This window comes from Apis mellifera, linkage group LG10 (genome assembly GCF_003254395.2).
Source record: "Apis mellifera strain DH4 linkage group LG10, Amel_HAv3.1, whole genome shotgun sequence".
Classification (NCBI taxonomy): Eukaryota; Metazoa; Arthropoda; class Insecta; order Hymenoptera; family Apidae; genus Apis; species Apis mellifera.
Window position 1 is genome coordinate 10015734 of NC_037647.1, and position 20362 is coordinate 10036095.

The window sequence follows — 20362 nt, forward strand, 5'->3', positions numbered from 1 at the left end:
GTGTAAACGTTTATAATAATAATTATAATTTACAATTACGACGTGATTGATGATAAATACAAATAGAACAACGTAACTTGGGACAAGGGAACTAGGGAAACTTCAGCGGATGAATATTTGAGATTGCTAGAGCTTTTCCCAATTGAGAAAAAAGAGAAAAAGAAAGATAGAGGGATGAAAAGGGGGGAGGATTCTCAGAGAGAAAAAGGGAAGAGAGGAGAGGAAAGGAGAGGAGAGAGAAGATGGAGGAGAGAGAGAGAGAGAGAGAGAACGAGAACAATTTTAGGAATCGAAGTATATAAAGCGAAGAATAAATATTTCACCGTTCGTTATCTTATTCGGTGATACGATGATAAATATTTCAATAATCAAATTACAAATCTAAATTTTTACGATGATAAAAAAAAATAAATATAGAAAGATTAATAAAGAAGTTGAGCGCAGGAAGAGACCAAATAAGAAAATCATACAACTTATACATCGCTTCTTTGTAACCTCTCTTTTTTTATCTATTAAGTAGGTAAATTTACGTTATACGAAGAAAAGAAAAGAAAAAAAAAAATATGATACACTCGAAAAAAAAAAAATCATAAATATATAAGGAATTAAAGAAAATTAAATTCGATTAATTATTATAATGTTGCGTATATAGTATAATAAGAAGAATATGGGAACGATATTATTGAAAACGATATTTGTTCAAAAGGAGTTTGTTCAAAAGGAGCAAGAAAAAGGAAGAAAAAGAAAATTAAATTACTAAAAAAAAAAAAAAACATGCTACGCGAGAACAAGACCAGGGTTGAAAAAAATAACAGGATTGCCCCAAAAAAATGAACAATGGCAATTTTGAATATCTACTTTCGAGCTCGCCCAGCTGGTCCATTTCTAATTGGATTTAAAATTTAAAATCCTTGAAAACTTTTCCGTACAATTTTATCATTCTTATTTTTCAGTCTCTCTCTTGCATCGGCCACTAACACTTGTGTAAAATAATAGGAAAAGATATGCTCGTTTAAAAAAAAAAAAAAAAAAAAAAAAAAAAAAAAAAAAAAAAAAAAAAAAAAAATTTATATATATATATATATAAAAGCATTAATCATGGTTTTTGTGAACGAAATCGTATAATCCATGGCTATTACTATCGATGTTAACAAACGTAGGAATTATGGAAATCGAAATCGATCTTGTGAATATTATCTTTTTGTTAAAAATCAATTCGACTTCGTACTCCTACTTTTCATCCATTCATCCTTCATTATTCAATACGATAGAAACATGGACATATTGAAAAGTACAACATATTTTGGAAAACGTTTACCCACGTAACGCACGTTTTTGTAATATCGATTAATCGTTACTTGTTTCCATATGGTGTAAACATTTACGTATATCGTGTGTGTTCGTGTGTCTTTATATGTAAATCTATGCTCGTGTGTTAAGGGTAAGCGCGCGTATTTTACATACACTTAAAAAATATCCATGCATACGAGACGAAGAATACGTCAGAGAAATTCGTTTCTACCAGAGACAGGTAGATTAGGACCGAAAATGGAATGGACCGAACCAGAGGCGGATGGTGGATTTCAAAGGATAATCATTAACCGATATATATATATATATATAAATATATATATATCTTTATGAACAGAAAAAAAAAGAAAAACAGAGTAAAAAAGAAACGAAAGCGAACAAATATTTAACGTTTATTTATTTTTTAATATCGTAAAAAAGAATTGGTTTTAACATAGAAACAAATGGAATTTCGTTTTATTCGATCGATGAAAATTAGGAATCGTTACTTAGAATTTAAGTAAAATACAAAAAGGACTTGTCGTAATTCTGAAATAATTAGAAGCACTAGATTCGTACATATATACATGTTAATCCGCCCCTGGACCGAACGTATCCGTTGCATTTGGACGCGTTAATTTTAATTTAATTATTATTATTATTATTATTAATAATTATTCGACTTTTTCCCATTTTTAAAAAATGGTAACGTTCGTCCCTTTTTATCGAGGTTTCGGTCGAGCCGATCACAGACCGTTACACGTCTCTGATCCGCCATTTTTAAATCTGTCACCACCAGATATATCAGAATGAAAATCTTCTTCTCGAGAACTTTTTTTTATATGGTATACGTGATCGATCGATCAAAAGATTTACAACGGAGCTTTTTAAAAAACGAATGAAAATTCAAAGACAATATATGCATGATCTTTTTCTTTCGTGAAACCGAATTCATTTAAATTATGCACCGCATCTTAGATAGATATTCTGAAAAGTTATTATTATATAAATTTGCAAAATTTGCAAGACGTAACGAATAAAATTCTTCAAATTCTATATCGACAATTTTCGTGAGATCGATCATGCCTACAAAAACTGAATATCATATATATATAATATATATACACGCATACATTCACGCACATACATATATACCAATATGTATAAATGCATGCATACGTGCGTATGTATGTTAAAGGGAGTATCGGGATAATAATTTTTTTTTTTTTTCTTTATACGCGTACATAATTTGTCCTCGTTTTCTTCTTTTCCTTTGTTTTTTTTTTTTTCTTTTTTTTAGTGCGACATTAGTAGTCAAGTCTCTGATAAATATCCGCTGTATATATATTATTGTGTATAATATATGTATATATATTATAACATATATACGGGAGAGAGAGAGAGAGAGAGAGGGAGGAAGAAAGAAAGATTGAAGGAGGGGGGGAAGGGGATACGAGAGTAAAACAGATATAAAGAGGAGGAGAAAAAGAGATGGACGCAATTGAATCAAAATTTGAAGAATGAGTTAAATGTCGAGATATCGAAATTATATATATAGAGAGGGAAATATTGTTTTTTTTTTTTTTTTTTTAAATTATTGCGCATCGATTAGCCGTGATTTTTTTTTTTTAAATAAATCGAATCTACTTGTCCCCTTCCTTTCTCAGATATTCACGCGCTAGCAACGGACGGTCGTATGGCATACGATGGATAAAAATGTATTTTTAAAGTTATGTGCTCCACTCACCTCGATAATACAGCAATTAAAAAAATAAACGACACAATTTTTGGAATAAATATAAGAAACAACAAGAATTGTTTTGGACAACTCGAATGTAAATCTTAAGATTTATATACACGCGTGCGCGCGTACACACACACGAAAAAAACGAAATAGGGGGGAAAAAAAAAAAGAAAACAGAATGAGCACACAAAATATAGTAGTGTTTTTTGCGTACACGCGTGTTTATACGTAGAAGAATTTAAATACTATTAACACGTGCATGTATGTAAAAAGTAGTAAATGTAAAAATTAAGTCATCACTGTTTTTGTGTTGGAACTTAATAACTTAATGTATTTTTTTTACTCTCCTTTCTCCTCCTGCGTTCTTCCCTTCGTATAATAATATCGTACTTGCTAGACAATGTGAAATTTAATTTAATGACAACTGGATATAATGTAATTAGATTCATGCGTGCTTTTTTTTTTTTTTATCTTTCACTTCATTTTTCTTCTCGAATCTCTGTTTTTTTGTTTAGCAATACTTTAGATGGTAAATAGTGAGCAGATCTGGGAGTAGTGACAGTGTTTTTTTTTTTTTTTCTTTTTTTTGCTGTTTTTCTTTTGCATCCCATATATCTCGTCCCAACAACGAAATCGATACATTTTTCCTGTAATTCTATATATATGTATGTATATATATATATATATATATATTTCCCAAAGACTAGTAGCTTCGACAGCATTTCTTATCTCTCGTAATACGCATATACAACACAACACTTTGCCATTTTTTTTCTACGCTGTGTATCATCGTTCGATGACGTTGCACGACGAGACAATGTTTGCAAAAATCCTTCCTGTCCTTTCCTCTGTTTATTCACAATTTGCTCCTTTTCTCTCTTCCACACAAAAAAATGAGTCAATACGCTTCTTCTTTTGGATAAACTTGATGATGCCATGAAACCGAGCAATATCCTCACAACTCGACCGTTTCCTTTCATTAAGGGCCCGTATACGAGTATGGCAACGCATAAATATCCTAAGTTTAATTTCACATAAATTTACTAATTTCTTTTTTTTTTACCTTCGCCATTTATTACTTTCTCTTCGTTTTTTTCTCTTTCTCTCTCTCTCTCTCTCTCTTTTTTCACACACACACGCGCACACACTCTCTCTCTCTCTCTAATCCCCCTCTCCCTGTTCCTCTCTTTTAAAGATTGACACTCTCCTTGAACGTTCGAATTCGAAAATTTTTCTCCGACGACGGGTATTATTATTATTATCATTATCGTTATATTCAGCGACCAACACATGAATCGATCCCTCAAAGGAAAGGATACGGTCGAGAGCGAGATTTTTTTTTCCGTGTTCGAAGTTTCGAAATCGGGCATAACAGCTGTGGCGGTGGCATTGGCAGCAATGTGCGGTCGCATTGGGAACAAACAGGTCATCACGGTCACGATTTTCGAGGAGATGTGAATATAAAGGAATATAAAGGATTCGAAGAAGGGCGATGATATTTCTGATGAATGTGGAAGTAGAAAGGAAGAAGAAAAAAAAAAGAAAGAAAGAAAAGGAGACACGAAGAAGAACGAAATGAGATATATAATAAAATGGAAAAATAAGGGGATAGAATTCAAGATAGATGATGGGATGATGACGACGATGATGATGATTGGTAAACGGAATGGGGGGAGGGGAAAAATGACGAAAGAGAGGGAAAGGACGAAGGGGGTGGAAGGGGGGAAGAAAAGAAGAAAAGAAGGAAGAAGGAAACGAGGTACGCGAGGGACGAAAGGACAGGCGAATGGATAAATCGATCTCGGGTGGATGGATGGGTGAGCACTTTAAGGGACGGGGGGACGATAGAGAATAGATGTTCTTATTAGGTTAGAAAGGACTTAAGCTTAGGAAGGTTAGTTATCTCCACCCTCCTGTGCTTCGTCCGCATCACCCTGCGTGTCACTGGTCCAAAGAGTGAGGTTGTCGCGTAAAAGCTGCATAATTAGCGTGGAATCTTTATAGCTGTCCTCGTTAAGTGTGTCCAACTCTGCGATCGCATCGTCGAACGCCTGAAACGATTATACGGATATATTAAAATTTTGGAAGTGATTAATCATCTTAATTTTTTCTTTCTTTCATTTCTACATAAGATTCGTACGAATCTATGCAGCAATCGCGGCCTAAAACTATTGAGAATTCGCATTCTTCAAGTCATACATTCGTGCAAAGCGTTAATAAATTTTTATTAAGAGAGAAATTAGGAGAATATGGATATTAAATGCATATATGATGCGGAATGGTTACCGATACAGTGGAGTACTCGTTACAGCATTATCACACTAGATATATTGAAATAATTCTTCTTTTCTCTTTCTTTTTTTTTTAACAGGTTAGTATGCACTCAAAAACATAGCATTTCACCGCAGTACAGTACCACGAAACACACTGATAATCAATAATTAATCAATAAAAAAGATGCATTTATTTGTCCAACATCAAATGATCATCCAGTCAAGCATCAAACTGTCCGTTATCCCTAACCTGTTTGGCAAGATGACAGGCTCTAGCGGGAGAGTTAATAATTTCATAATAAAAAACGGAGAAGTTGAGAGCAAGACCGAGCCTGATGGGATGGGTGGGTTGCATTTTTGACTTTGCTATGTCAAATGCTTCTTGATACGCTTTCTGTGAATCCTCGACTACCGCTGTAACGCAAACCGAGAAATCCAGATTACAATTTTCATAAATTTCAAGATGAAACTTAACATTTTTTTTTTTTTTGGAGATAAATCTATAAGGTTGTCATGTGTATACGTGTGTACATATAAGAGGGAACAGGAGAAAGAAGAAAAGGAGAAAGAAGCAACTATTCGTTTCTTCCCCCACAACACACTTTCACGAGTGTATGTATCCTTAATCGATGAAGAATCAACAAGTAAAATGAAAGGATCCTCCCATAGCAAGACGATACAAAATCGTATTTTTGCCTCCACTGCATCATCACTTTCCTCGCTACTGCATCTCTTCTTGCTGCAAATTATCGACATCATCCTCGTTTCTTATAAATTATACCTGTTTGGCCAGCTGGCAGGCCTTGTCTGGCGAGTTGATGATCTCGTAATAAAAAACGGAGAAGTTGAGAGCAAGACCGAGCCTGATGGGGTGTGTAGGCTGCATTTTTGACTTTGCTATGTCAAATGCTTCTTGATATGCTTTCTGTGAATCCTCGACTACCGCTGCAATGCAAACCGGGAAATCCAGATTACAATTCCTCCAAATTTATTCGCAAGAGCGTGACCTCTCTCTCTCTTCTGTCGCGATACGTATGTAAAGGGGATAATAAACAGGAATAAAGTGGAAAGAGGAAAAGAACATGAGCAACCATTTCGCGTAATTTTTCACGGAATTCAGTTGTTACAGTGTTCGTGAACGTATGTACTACGGTCGTGAAAACAAAAGGAACCACCAGAGCACGAATACAGAGAACAAAAGTGCCTTTTTCTTCATTTTCCATAAAGAGTGTTATATATTTTTGCCTCCACTGCATCGACACCATCCTTTTTCGCATCTTCTCTTTCGCGATTGCTGTATTTAGTATCGATATTTGTTGTATCGACCCTCGTTTCTTTGTGAATTATACCTGTTTGGCCAGCTGGCAGGCCTTGTCTGGAGAGTTGAGGATCTCGTAATAGAAAACGGAGAAGTTGAGGGCGAGACCTAGCCTGATTGGGTGGGTAGGCTGCATCTTTGACTTGCTGATTTCGAACGCATCCTGGTATGCCTTCTGGCTGTCGTCTACCACGGCTGAATATATATATTATGTGCAAAATTATCAACAAAATGTCAAAATTGTCGATATTTTGAATTTAAAACTGATTTTAAATCTCGTTACATGATTATCCTTAATATTTCATAAATAATAACAACGTATTACAATGATATTGATAATAATAAAATAAATATAAAAAATCTAATATATTTCAATAACAAGTTTCAATCTAATTTTAAATCAAACTTAAGAAATGCAACGAGATAAAGATAAACGACATTCTTTGTCATTATTGAGAAAAATGCATGGCATTAAGTTCCACCAACGCTTTAGAATTATTTTTCTCTTCAAGTCATCATCACTCTATAAAATATACAATGATGACCTATCTTGGAATTTTTCAAACCTTTTGGAATCTAAGAATGGTAACAAAACGGTAGATTCAGCAAAGAACATCTGCCATTGCAGCTGTGCTTCCTTTTTTTTTTTTCTGAATTATAGCTACGGGAAAGAACGCAGGTACGAAGGTATTGTGCGACAGTTTTCTATTCGAAGAAAAAACGCACATTGATCCTCTCGTACGAATTCAATGTTCAGTCACATTATATATAAACAAAAATAATCTTCGACTGGTTTTATATCTTGACTATAAGATATATAGTGATGCAAAATAAAAAAAGAAAAGAGAGACAAATTCCCTGGATCATAATATCAATCCTTTCTTAAGATTGTCGATGAAGAATTAGAATTTCAGCTACAAATAATTATTAATCAGGATCCTTAAAATTTGTAATTGTGAAGGCAATTATTAATATTATGTCTTGTTAAAATACATACCATTTCTAGTTTCTCCGGTAGCAACTTCTGCGAGATACCTGTAGTAGTCGCCTTTCATCTTGAGGTAGAATACTTTACTCTCGGCATTACTAGCCTTGGGGATCAGGTACTTATCAAGGAGTCCCTGGAACATGAAGATGCAATTAATCTCTATCTATTTTTTTTATTAATTTTTGTCACTTATCTATGTGTAACACAAGACAAAGACAAGATAGAAATAGAATAGAAATATATTAGGATAGATAAAATGTCTTATAAGATATCTTTTTCCATTTTCCAAAACCAACATCTTTTGCATTTGTACACTTGCTTTATTTAAATCAATTTAGACGCTTCAGATTAATCAGTGATTCAGAAAGACATTCTCTTAGAATTGCTGGAACAAACTTTGTTAATGCTTGTTAATAGGAAAGGATAGGATTCAAGTCATGTGAAATTTAAACCAATGATTTTTGTTCTTCAACCATAGGGAAATGCAAACGCAAACAAAAAGGATCGTTCGCCTTGTGAGGTGTGAGACAATCAGTTGACAAAGCTAGCAACTGTTTTGCAAACACGTTAAATCCATCATGTCAAAACGTTTCAAGATATATATATCTATATCTATCACATGCATCATGTTCGACTATCCAATGATGAAAAGGAAAAATATGTATAAATTCGTTATTTTTTTATATATCATAAAAATTGTAAATTTGCAAGAATAAAGAAAAAAAATTCTTACCAATACATCGTAACAGATTTCACGTAGCTCCTTCTCGACCTTTTCCCGATATTCCTTGGCCATTTGCTGTTTACGCTCGGAACCTTCAGTTTTCTGCTCAATGGAGGAAATTACTCGCCACGAGCTACGTCTTGCGCCAACGACATTCTTGTACGCTACCGACAACAAGTTCCTTTCTTCGTTCGATAACTCGACTCCCGTTTCGGTGACTGCCTTCATTGCGGCTGCCATATCATCATACCTTTCTGCCTGCTCGGCAAGCTTTGCACGCTGTACCAATTCTTCTTTGTCCACAGACATTCTGTTGGCTAAAAAACAAAAATCTCGGATATATTGCGTGTATATATATATATATATATATATATATATTCGACGTATGATTGAAAAATTTAACTTATAATAATTCATAATAAATTCAGAATATACAGGAAGAAATTGTTTTATAAAGGAAGAAGGAAGAAGGAAGAGAGAGAAGCGTAACGCACATGTAATACAAATGTAACGGTGCAACACAGTTGAATTAACACGCGACTTCAATGTCGTCAAGTTCCTTTTCTCGTCTATCCGGGAGTCGCGCTGGTACGCGTGTGAGAATAGATTTCACCGACGCGTTTAGAACACAAGATGACGTATATATAAGTACACGGGCTGCACACGCGTTGTCCAATCTGACTGGCCTCGTTCGCGCACATACGCATAAGGATTAGCAATTTATTATATTCTTTATTCTAGAATCTACGAAAACAATTTTCTTTTCCCACGGATTCTTCGTAAACAGCTGTTTCCATTAAACCGAAATATTTCCTTTTACCCGGTGATGATCATCTAACGGTCATTGACAATAGATTTACCCAAAAGAGAAGTTTAGCGACTTTATCGACCTTGACCATGAAGAAAACACCTCGTTTTTTTAACATCGAGTAAAAAATTTCTACTTTTCAAATAGAATCGAATACATTTCGCTGATAATATTTTTTATAATCTTTTCTTTTTTACGATCAAGCAATCGCGTCAAAAAAAAAATATAAAACTATATAAAACTAGAATTTAGTTATTTTTTTTTTTAATATTTTTCATTTAGTTATTTATCCAATTTTTTTCATCCAATTTATATTTAATTATATTTAATTAGAATTTTATTTAAGAAGATTGAAGGGAAACAAAAGTAAGAATAAGAATGAAAATTTTATATAAAATGATCGTTCATAAAATTACAAATATGAAAAGAACACGATTCCTAATACACTATGATCTTTATTTACGTAGATATAATCGTATAGCGGCGATGAGTCACTGGATTGGACCGCGTTACAACGCCAAACCGTAGTAGGCACACGTTTAAACATCTCGACTTCTTTTAACACACGCTTCACGTTCGTCGACCGTGCGCGCACACTTCTCAGAGTTTTCATATTTTCATGTATTTTATTTCATTATTTTCAAACTCGATAGTTTGAACGTTAATTTATGAAATATTAGAGATGATGGAGCATAATGAAAAAAATATTCACGAACAAAATTCACGATATCAATTAAATTCTTACGTTATGGCGCCCAATTCTTTCCCAATGAGTCACAATGACGAGGAGATTGCGACGTAACTAAATGTTATTTCCATTAACATACACACACGGTAATTAAAATTGGTTCAAGAAGAATAACAAATCGCGATTATACACCAAACGCGAATACAAGCTTTTCCACGAATGCCTTACGTTTCACTTTACGCAGAATCGTTTTCCATTCCTTTTCGTATCGATCATCCTCCTTTCTTTCTCGTACGCAAATAGCGCGCAAACTCCGTTCAATTCATTTCGAAATCTTGAAATCTAAAGAGAATCAGTCTAGACGAAAGAAACAATTTTCTACATTATGCAAAATAGATTAATCATAAAGAAGAATCGTTTCATCATTTATTATTGATCTACTATCAGATTAAACGTAAGCGAAAAAAACGATATTGATCAAACAAAACAATTCTATATAGTAATTTTTCTTCACGCAAATACGATTATGGGTCATTCCATTATTTGCAGCAACATTATAAAAAAACTTCAAATTGACATAAAAATAAATAAAACTAAATATTTTATACTAATATGCAATGCCGATCAATTGTATGCGTTTGAAACTTGTTGAAAGATATATATTGCTTGTTAAAATGTCGAAACACTGTTATAGCGTCAACTGTTAGTGTTCAAGGTGAGTATTTTAAAAGCTGGAACGCAACGATCGATCTAATATGTGTACGATATGTGTGTCCGTTATTAATTCTTCGAATAAAATATCTATATACTGTGCTACTTACAGTGGCAACGAACAACGGTGTTTTACGTATGAATTGATAAACGTACATATTATTACGCAGATGTAAAGTTCTTCCAAGTGATTAATTCTAATGTATGTATATATAAATTTTCGAACGTATAAAAATGTTTACAATGCTAATTGTATATATATTTTATAGAAAAAATTGATTATGTATCGTTATTGTCACAATTTTTCGATTCAATAGAATCTTTAAGAACATCGAAAAAAAGAATTTTTTATTCCTTTTAATAATAGACACAAAAAATAGATACGATTTTCACATATTTTCAAATTGTGACGTTCGATACAGACTAATATAGAATAATGTCGGATAAGATCTATGGAGGATGGAAAAGCTAATAAAAAAATATACTGTTCACGTAATATCCACGATTAATCGTAGATTATAATAAAATATACGTTCTTGCTGAAAATCATATTGATATGCGAATATTCGATGTAATTCTATTCAATCGTGAACTTATTAATTGATCGAGATTCAATTAAATATATCGAATAAATGATATATGTTGATGTAACATTGAATAAAATATAATGTGATCATATATTGATGTCTTGAAAATTTTGTATTATTTCATATAATACTTATCATTGCACGATTATTCAATCACGATAAATATGATTTATGTAGATCAGATGGAAGGTCAAGTAGCCAAATTCTTCTTCGAAGAAACCCGGACGGAAATATTAAACCGGTAGGTGTATTCGACGTCCTATATTTAATCGCGCGCAATCACCTGGCTTTAGGTTAGCAGAGGCTCAGCGACACTGTTGCCGGATCTACAAGAGAATCGATGAGAAATCCCACGTTGCCAGTGAAATATTTCCGGCGCAAATTTTTCAAGCGAATGGAATATGATGAAACATAAATGCTTAACTTAACCTCAAAGCTTTTCCTACGTATCAATTATCATAATAAATATTCACATGATTTTAGTACATTAAAATCTCTGCTTATTATTTATTTCAAAATAGATCATTTTTTCCTTTTAAAGTTTCCTTACATATCTATTTTTCTTTTTTTAAATATTATATTGACCCCTCCACTATTATCACACATTTTGTACAAATTTCATCATATTAACTACAAATAGATGATAAAAAAAAATTACTACAATACAATTATTAAATTACTGCAATCAATTAAAATTATCTTAAAAATTATATAAATAAAATAAATTATATTGAAAGACAATTGTTAGAAAGCATGATTACCTCAAACGATTTGATAACTGAAAGCAATTATCGAAATGAAAATAGTTAAAGATAAAAATGTCGCATATATCTAAAAAATGTGACATCCTTACATTGATAAAAATAAAAATTTTATCAGACTTTGATTTATCTATATGTATCTATATTACATTATATTACATTTTCTACGATAAAATACTTTTTTTTTTCAACATTCTTTGCTTATTTTTTAATTATTATTTTTAATGTTTCAATTAAAAACTGATATCTTTCCAAAATTATAATAAATAAATAATAGAAACTCTAAAAAAAATTAATATCGACTTTATCACTTAAATACGTATCAAAAAGCAAAAATATTCAATTTAGACACGTAAAGTGGAAGCTTCCGTGGGAGGTGAGGAGCAAAGCTCGTATTAGGCCGAAGGTCACATGCGCGAAACACTTCGAAATAAAAAAAAATTGCGTACATTTATCAAGTATGATTTGAGGTTATATTCGTAGTCGCATAGCTGGGCCGAAGAGGGAGCAGTCAAACGGAGCGCCACGGCGCTACTTTCACGAAGCGAGAGCGAAATTCTTCATCTACGTTCGCTCTCTTTCTTTCTTTCTCTCTCCTGCTTAACACGCCCTGACCCCGAAGCTAAACCGTTCATGTCGCGATATGGACGAGAACAATCCGAGGACAAAGAAACCAGGAACAGGAACACCTTACTTCGATGAAAAAGTAATTGGCGTCATTGCGGAAACTGTACCGATTCATTTCTGCGTCGCAATATAATACCGCAGAAATCGATAACCAATTCACTCTCCTTCTCGGTCTGATTATAGAAAAACGCGATATCGAAACAAAATTTCTAGCACATTCTCGAAATATTAATAGTTCTAGAAAATAGTTCAATAAAAAAAATACGAAAATGATCATTTATGTGACATGTAAAGACATGGAAAGAACAACTACGGGAACTGGAAGGTGAACTGGAAAAAGAAAGGGGGGAAGGGAGGGAAGATAGAATGAGAGAAAGAGAGAGAAAAGGAAGATTTAAGTCGAGAGAAACTCGAAATAGATAAAGCGTCATTAAAAGCAGACGCATAAGATAGAAGCAAAGCAACGAATTGTTGCAGAAATCTTACCTATAGTTAAAGTTTTTTGTACAATAAATACTTAAATAAATATACGATCAGCGTATCCCGTAATTTCACGCGAAATTAGGAAGGGGGCCAAAAATTGACTAGACTTCTAGTTCTTTTTTGTCTGGGGGGTAAAGAGCGAGAGCGTATTACGCGGAGAAACTACGCCGGGTCTTTTTCCTCAGTCACACTCAGTTACGGTACCACACATCCCTCAGTGACCACTCCCGCACAACGACTGAGCCGGCAACGCTGCTCGTGGTGGGGACTCGGCGTGCCTCGTGCTGGGACTCGTCTCCGTTCGGTTCTAGTCGTCTCAAGTCGGTTTCTCTCGGTTTATCTCGTGGCCGAGCCGAAGTATTGATCGGTTCGCCCAGCATGGCCGGCTCGAAGAGGTTGGGTGGGGCAATGCCGCACGGCTGTCCCTGTCCCGGGACGCCAACCACGGAATATGATGCGTCGTATTGGACTGCGTAACGCAATGCAAAAGTGCGTTGTACATTATACTTATGCTTCTCACACTTTCCACGTCTCTTTTATATGCACTGTCTTTTTTTTTTTGTTTTGTTTTTTTTGTTTTTTTTACTTTCTTCCTATCACATATTATTCTTCCTTTTTCCCTGCAAACGAATCTTTCCATGTGATCTTGTTTTAATCATTTCTGAATTAAGTCAATTAGACAAGCATTTCTTTCTTTCTTCATTTTCTTAATTTAAATTTTCATTTTTTCTTAATTATCTCAATATATTTTATATATATTATCTTAATTATTTTCTAATTATCTTTTATAAAACATTTTTCTTCCATTTTCTTCCAGTTCTCTCAAAAAATATGATGGAATTTTAAATAGCATTCAAATTTAATAGTACTTCAAATTGTTTATTATTATACATCATTATAAAACTTTTACAAAATTAAAAATATCAAGTTGTAGATATTACTTGATTTCACCAAAAAATATAAACAATGAGAATTGAACATACGTAAAAATTGAATTCTTAATGAAACGCAAAACACGTGCATAGTCACGTGATGTACAGTTTTTGCCGGTGAATCGTTTGGAAATTATACAATATATTTATTAATTACAACATTTAAAGCTATTGATTGATCGCTTCAATTGAGTTACACATATTTTATAGATAATAATTTTAATTCTAACTGTGTATTAACAACGAAATTCTCAAACTTTCTTCAAAATTTACTCGCTTCGTTTCATCAATTATAAGATTTCTACTATTTGATTAATTTGAATAAGAAGAAATAAAGAAAACCAAGAAGAAAAATAAGAAGAAAGAAAAATGAATTAGAAATTTCTATCAAAACGAATTTCGTTCGATAAGGAAGAAGAAACGAATTAGAGAAGATTAGCATGAATGAGTGAAGAAAGTAGTAATTATAATGAAATATAATAGTTGTATCGAAAGAGACGAGCGCAAAAAAATAGGTAGATAGTCTTTGTCTCTAACTACCCGCTCCCCCAGTTGGCGAAGCTAAAATGAAATATTGATCTGCGGAGGCGCGCGCAACCCCTGCAACCGACCCGCCCTTCTTCCTTGGTCACCATTTTCAGTTGCTCACCCCCATCTCTTCTAACCCCCAACTATTTTGTCATTTTCAAATCTTATAAAAATATAATTTATTTTTCTTCGTTTGATCTTATTTCTCAAATTTGATTGAAAAAATTTAGAAATTTTTTCCAGACGTAACGTATATTTTTTATCTCAGATTGCAATCGAAAAAATAAAAAAACAAGTTCAAATGTTACGTTTAAGTATTTCGTTTATTTAAAGAATGACGTCTATTATTTCGATATTGAGAATATGGAAACGGATCAATATTGCCGAATTTTACTTTTCGAATATATTCAAGCATTTAATTCGGAACGACGAATAGTTTGATCGAAAAGAATAAAACAAACTAGCTTTCGTATATTGTATATGTATTGAATTGTTGGATAAATTTGATTTCTACGATCAACTATCGATCAACGTATGTACACTACAAAGGAGCTTATGATAATGCGCGTATTTCAATTCAATCGTTGTTCAAATACTACATGCGACAAAGACTCAATATTGAATAACTAGGATCAAAGAAATTACAACCAATACGAAAAGATTTCTTAAAATTTCTAATATAACGTGCTATAAATTATTATATGGAGAATTATCGAGAAATAATAATGATTCGATTGTTACTCTAAAAAATTATTAAATTTATTTCAGAAACATTAATATAGTTTAAATTTTAACCTATATAATGAATCAAATATATAAATGACGAATGTTTGAAAAAATCGATTGAAAAAAATTTTAAACCATAGATTATAACGATTCTAAAAAGATAAAAGATTGAGATTAAGATAAAAATATGTATTGACACGTGACAAAATTATGAATCATGTATAATAAAAAAAGTTTCACAAAGTTTTACAAAATAAAATTAAAAAAAACCATTATTTAATGGTTATAATAATCACGAAATTTTAAATATTGTAAATATTATAATTTTAAATTTCTAGATATAAGATTAATGAGCTAGAGAAACAATGTAACATAAAATCATTTCTAAATGAATATTTCAATGGATGAAAAAAAAAAAGTTAAATATAAATAATTATATTGTTTAATGAAAAAATCGATATTATTGTTATTCGAATTAATTTCCGATTACTGTTATTTTCTTTGGCACGTTCAACTGAAAAAATATTTAACAAAAAATGAATTATTTTCCGCAGAATGTTGGCAACAACCGATAAGGTAAGAGAACTCGTTTAATCGTTGGTTAACCATGAACGAGTTTCTCGTTTCGCGTGAAGAACCAACTTGAATACGCTTTTTTGAGATGATCAATACAAATACACAGAATGAAAAAGAAAGAAAAATAAAAAGAGAAAAACTATACAAAGCATCGCAGACCCAGGAAGCGTAACTGTTACGACACTGACCTTGCAATAAATACGACACATGCCACCTCGAAAAACCAAAATTATGCTTTTCAAAAGCTTATGATACATCCAACAAAATTTTCAATTACCTCGTTCTCAAATCATCGAGTTCAGAACGGTGTGGACTCAAGGATGTTTCATTATTGATTTTCAATAGTACATGCTCCATACTATTTTTATTACTGGATTTCCAAGAGATTCGATTTAAGAATCTTGTAAATTCATTAGTGAGCAAATACGTTAAGTTAAAAAATACGAAAAGTAAATAATGAGAAAAAGTAAAGAAGCACTTGCACGTATGGAAGACATGTTTTCTCTCTCTATACCCGTGATACAACATAAATCGAATATGATACGCGAGACCGATTAAACGTCCAAGATATCAACCATATAGCGAAATATAAGAAGCTAGATTTGTGAGAGAAGTACGAGTTGTGCTACAGGTGGTAGAGTATAGATAACGCGTGGGCGTGATGCTGCTACCAAATCTCTCCGACAAAAGAAAGCTCTTTAGGAAAGTTTAACGTTACGATTTTTTCATGATATTAATCTTCTTAAAGTTTATTATTTTTTTTTTTAAAGTACGTATCTGTTAGAATTAAAAAGAAAAAAAAAAAAGGAAAAAAAGAAAAATCAGAATTGAAAAAGTCGCGGAAAAATTTGCACTTGTTTAATATATTGTTGGCGCGATGCGACACAGCGTTACAATACCACCGAGACTAGCTTGCGCAATCGACGTAGCAAGTATACGTAGCTTTTTCACTGCCATTCACTCGTTTTCTACTGTCATATTGAATATTTTCATTCATTCACAATGAAATCTTACGCCAACTTGACTCGATGTAAAACAATTGACCGATGATCAATCAAACTTTGTTTCAATTTTTTTACCTTCATCTCACAAATTTTCTTTTCGATTCAATTTAATCACAATCCAATAATCATCGATCGTTGATTCCATTCAATTTAACTCGAATTACGAATATGGTGTTTGTATCGAATGTAAAAAAAATCATCGAATCGAATATTAATTCATCTTGCGATATATAAGAATAAACAATGTCTTTCATGTTCTGCCATTGAATTGTAACTAACGACTCTTGAAAAAGCTACTGCAAACAAGAAGTATATTTACGTTATACGTTAAAGGTGGCGCATACGCGATGAATTCACGCGAGTTTCTGCGTCAGCCGTCTTGGAATAGCAAGTGATGTCAAGCTCAGTGTTTCGATTCGGTTCAGTTCGTTCTTCTGACAAACCGACCACATACGCGTTCATACACGATAGTGAATTTTTATTTGCTACATTGAAAAATGCTTTCGGAACGTCAGAATTATCAATTTAGAAATAATTTATCATAAAACAAAAATATTTTAGAAAATTAAAAATCAATAAGGGAGCGGAAGATAAGAAAATGGAATAATACAAGTACAAACGAAACGAAAAAGAAAACGAAAAATAATGCAAATGAACAATTAATTGGATCATATTAATAAATCACGAAAAGAAGAATAAAACGATAAAAACGAATAAATATAAATCATTAGATTTTTTTAAATTACAAATAAGTCTATGTAAACAAAATTATAACAATAATCAAACGCTAATTATATTTTATTTTTTCATTTTTTATTGAAAATTAATTAGAAATTAAAAATGAAAAATTAAATTAAAAAGAAAACTCAACTCATCAAAATGTTAACGATAATGTGAACAATCATATGAATGAACGATACACGCGATGTTTTAATCGTAACTAAGATATCTTATTAACTGGCAAAATTCAATTTCCGATAATACACGATACTCACACCATGTTTCTTAGGATTTTGATCACGGCCAAACGATATCTATAATTATAGATCGTGATTTGTGCATGAAATATGGAACTATAAAATAAATATCGATAATATATCGATGATCGTATCGATAACGTTTAATTGTTTTAAAAATGTTGAAACTAAATCAGAAAATTTTTATTTTTATTATTCCTATAAAATCTTTGCACAATTTTTAAGAATTTGTTTATTTATCTCATTTCAGCGATTTAATGTTAAATTAAAACGAATGTATCGTATAAAGATGCTGAAGGTTATGAAATCGTGGTGAATGACCAATTATTCGTAAATTCGTTTGAACGAATGAGTCGACAGAAAGCTTAAAAGCACTTTCGTCGAGGTAGCACTTAAATATATAGCCTTATAGTACGTACGAATATTGTGATATTCTTCCTTCTCGGTCTAATCGTCGTGCTTCAAATTTTGAATAAGAGAAAAAACCTCTTTTTGTTCGCTTAACTTCTTGAATACAATGTTAATCAACGAAACGCCACTACATCGAGATCATCTTCACAGTCAATTTACAGCCACTTATCAATCAATAACTATATTCAACAATCGTGTTATTTCGGTGAGATTTCTCATATATATAATAATTCTCCATAATCACATACTTCTGTACAATTTTTACTTTTGTTCGATCATATTTTCATTTAAAAATCTATTTTAATTATTAAAATTAAAAAAAAAATATTAAAATTATAAGAAATAAATGAGAACAAATGAGAAATGATCAAAAAATAGAAAGGCAGATAAAATATTGGTGAATTCTGATATTTTGTAATTGAAATTTTGTCAAGTTCCGAGATGAAATAAAAAACATTAACTTTTTTTTAGTTTCAGATTTCTTTAGTTTAGATTTTTTTTGTTATAGAAAAAAAAAAATGATATTTAACTTCAAACGATCACTCTTTTCAATTACAGTAAACAATAAAATGATATAATTGATAAATTTAAATAAGTACGAATAAGTACAAATATAATAAAAAAGTAACTTCATTTCTTAAATGAATAAAGTAGTAAAGAAAAGCTTATAGAACATATCACATGATATCGATCGAGTGAACATGCAATGAAAACTTGAAAAAGAACATTATGATACGCGCATTATCATTATTGTCAATGTTGATTAAAAAATAAATTCTTAATTCATTGTTTAATAATCAAGAAAAATTAAGAAACAGAATTCACAATTCCTTACTATAAACAAATAGCTAATTTTTAGTAAAATTATCAATTAATTTAAACGTTATATATTCTATTCAATTACATATATAAATGAATGTGAAGACTATATAATAGTAACATTATGACTATATACCTTTTTCATTTAGTGAAATAAAAAAATAATCTATGATATATTTAAAAAAAACACAAAGACAATACTATGATCAATAACATATATTATTGTCATATTTAATTTTTCATTGAGATTGTATAAAATTCAATTACATATTATTTCATAAGAAATGGACGTCTACAAATCGTATGTGGTATACCGGTCAATAATATGCCACATAAAAGGGAATAATTCATTCATTAATGCATGAAAACAAAAATTTTATATTATTATCAATGGAAACCTACATATAGGAATTTCAATATTTATTATTCAAGATATATTGAAAGATTATCGAAAAGAAGATAATCACTCATCTGTCAAAGGGCGTGTACTTGATACAGCATTTATATACTTCTATCTTTTAATAGAAAACGCATGTTATTCTTTAACACGACTTCAAGCGTATCATATGCAAGAGAACAAGCAAAATTTATTAAATAATGTATTTTTGATTTTTCCGAACCGTATAAGAGATTAAATATTGCAAAAAAATTAGTTATTAACAATGAGCCAACACTTACACAATTAATTGTCATTTCAAGAAATTTCTACACTCAATGAAAACAGTTGCCAATGTGTTAGCTTATATATCATGCGAATATAAAATAAAATTATGTATAAAACCGATAATTTTTTAACATTTTATAGATATAAAATGTAATTTCATCACCGACTATATAACTAAGATGGCGGCAATTATCTTGTTCGTTTAGGGCTGTCGCGTCGCGTGCGTCGTATCCGCTATGAGCGGCAAGTGACTACCTTCAGACTACCTTTTATCGCACCGCAGTTTAAAGAACTTTACTAAAAAGATAATTCGTTTGATAAATGATTGATATAATAGGTGGATTATGTAGAAATGCCAAAACAAACAATTTCAATTATAAAAATGTAACAAAATGAGTAATTTATAGGTTATTTCGAGCAACTTGGCAAAAAGAGAAGGGGACTGCATGGCTACGGGGTTCACACGACTCATGATCAATTACATTTCATATTATTTGCAACCGATATTTTAAAAGATATTGCCATAACTTCCATCTGTTTTTCACACTCGTATATAATTACGTTTGAAAAAAGACTCACCTTTAGAGTGTTACAAACGGCCTAGAAAATCGAGGCTTCGGCGTATTCGACAGCTCCCGTCCACTACGATCTCACAGAGTGCACTGGCGCAACGAGCGGAAGCCGCCATCTTGAACTGCGTTCACTTGACGCTTTCCGTTCATT

General features: G+C 31.8%; 1 protein-coding gene across 5 annotated transcripts; it reads right to left on the minus strand.

Annotated features, from left to right (window-relative positions):
- Window positions 1–1691: 1691 nt before the first annotated feature.
- LOC102655329 (14-3-3 protein zeta) lies at window positions 1692–20361 on the minus strand. Of its 5 annotated transcripts, none has more exons than XM_006566098.3 (5): window positions 20219–20361; window positions 8347–8654; window positions 7623–7746; window positions 5558–5721; window positions 1692–5085 (listed from the first exon to the last, which is right to left on the minus strand). In XM_006566098.3, the coding sequence occupies exons 2-5, from the start codon at window positions 8644–8646 to the stop codon at window positions 4930–4932; spliced, it is 744 nt and encodes a 247-aa protein (XP_006566161.1). In that variant the 5' UTR covers window positions 8647–8654; window positions 20219–20361; the 3' UTR covers window positions 1692–4929. The 5 variants fall into 5 exon arrangements, with proteins under 5 accessions (XP_006566161.1, XP_006566159.1, XP_006566160.1 ...); XM_006566096.3 differs by lacking the exon at window positions 5558–5721 and adding an exon at window positions 6089–6252; XM_006566097.3 differs by lacking the exon at window positions 5558–5721 and adding an exon at window positions 6657–6820 and having other exon boundaries at window positions 20219–20355.
- Between the last annotated feature and the right edge of the window lies 1 nt (window position 20362).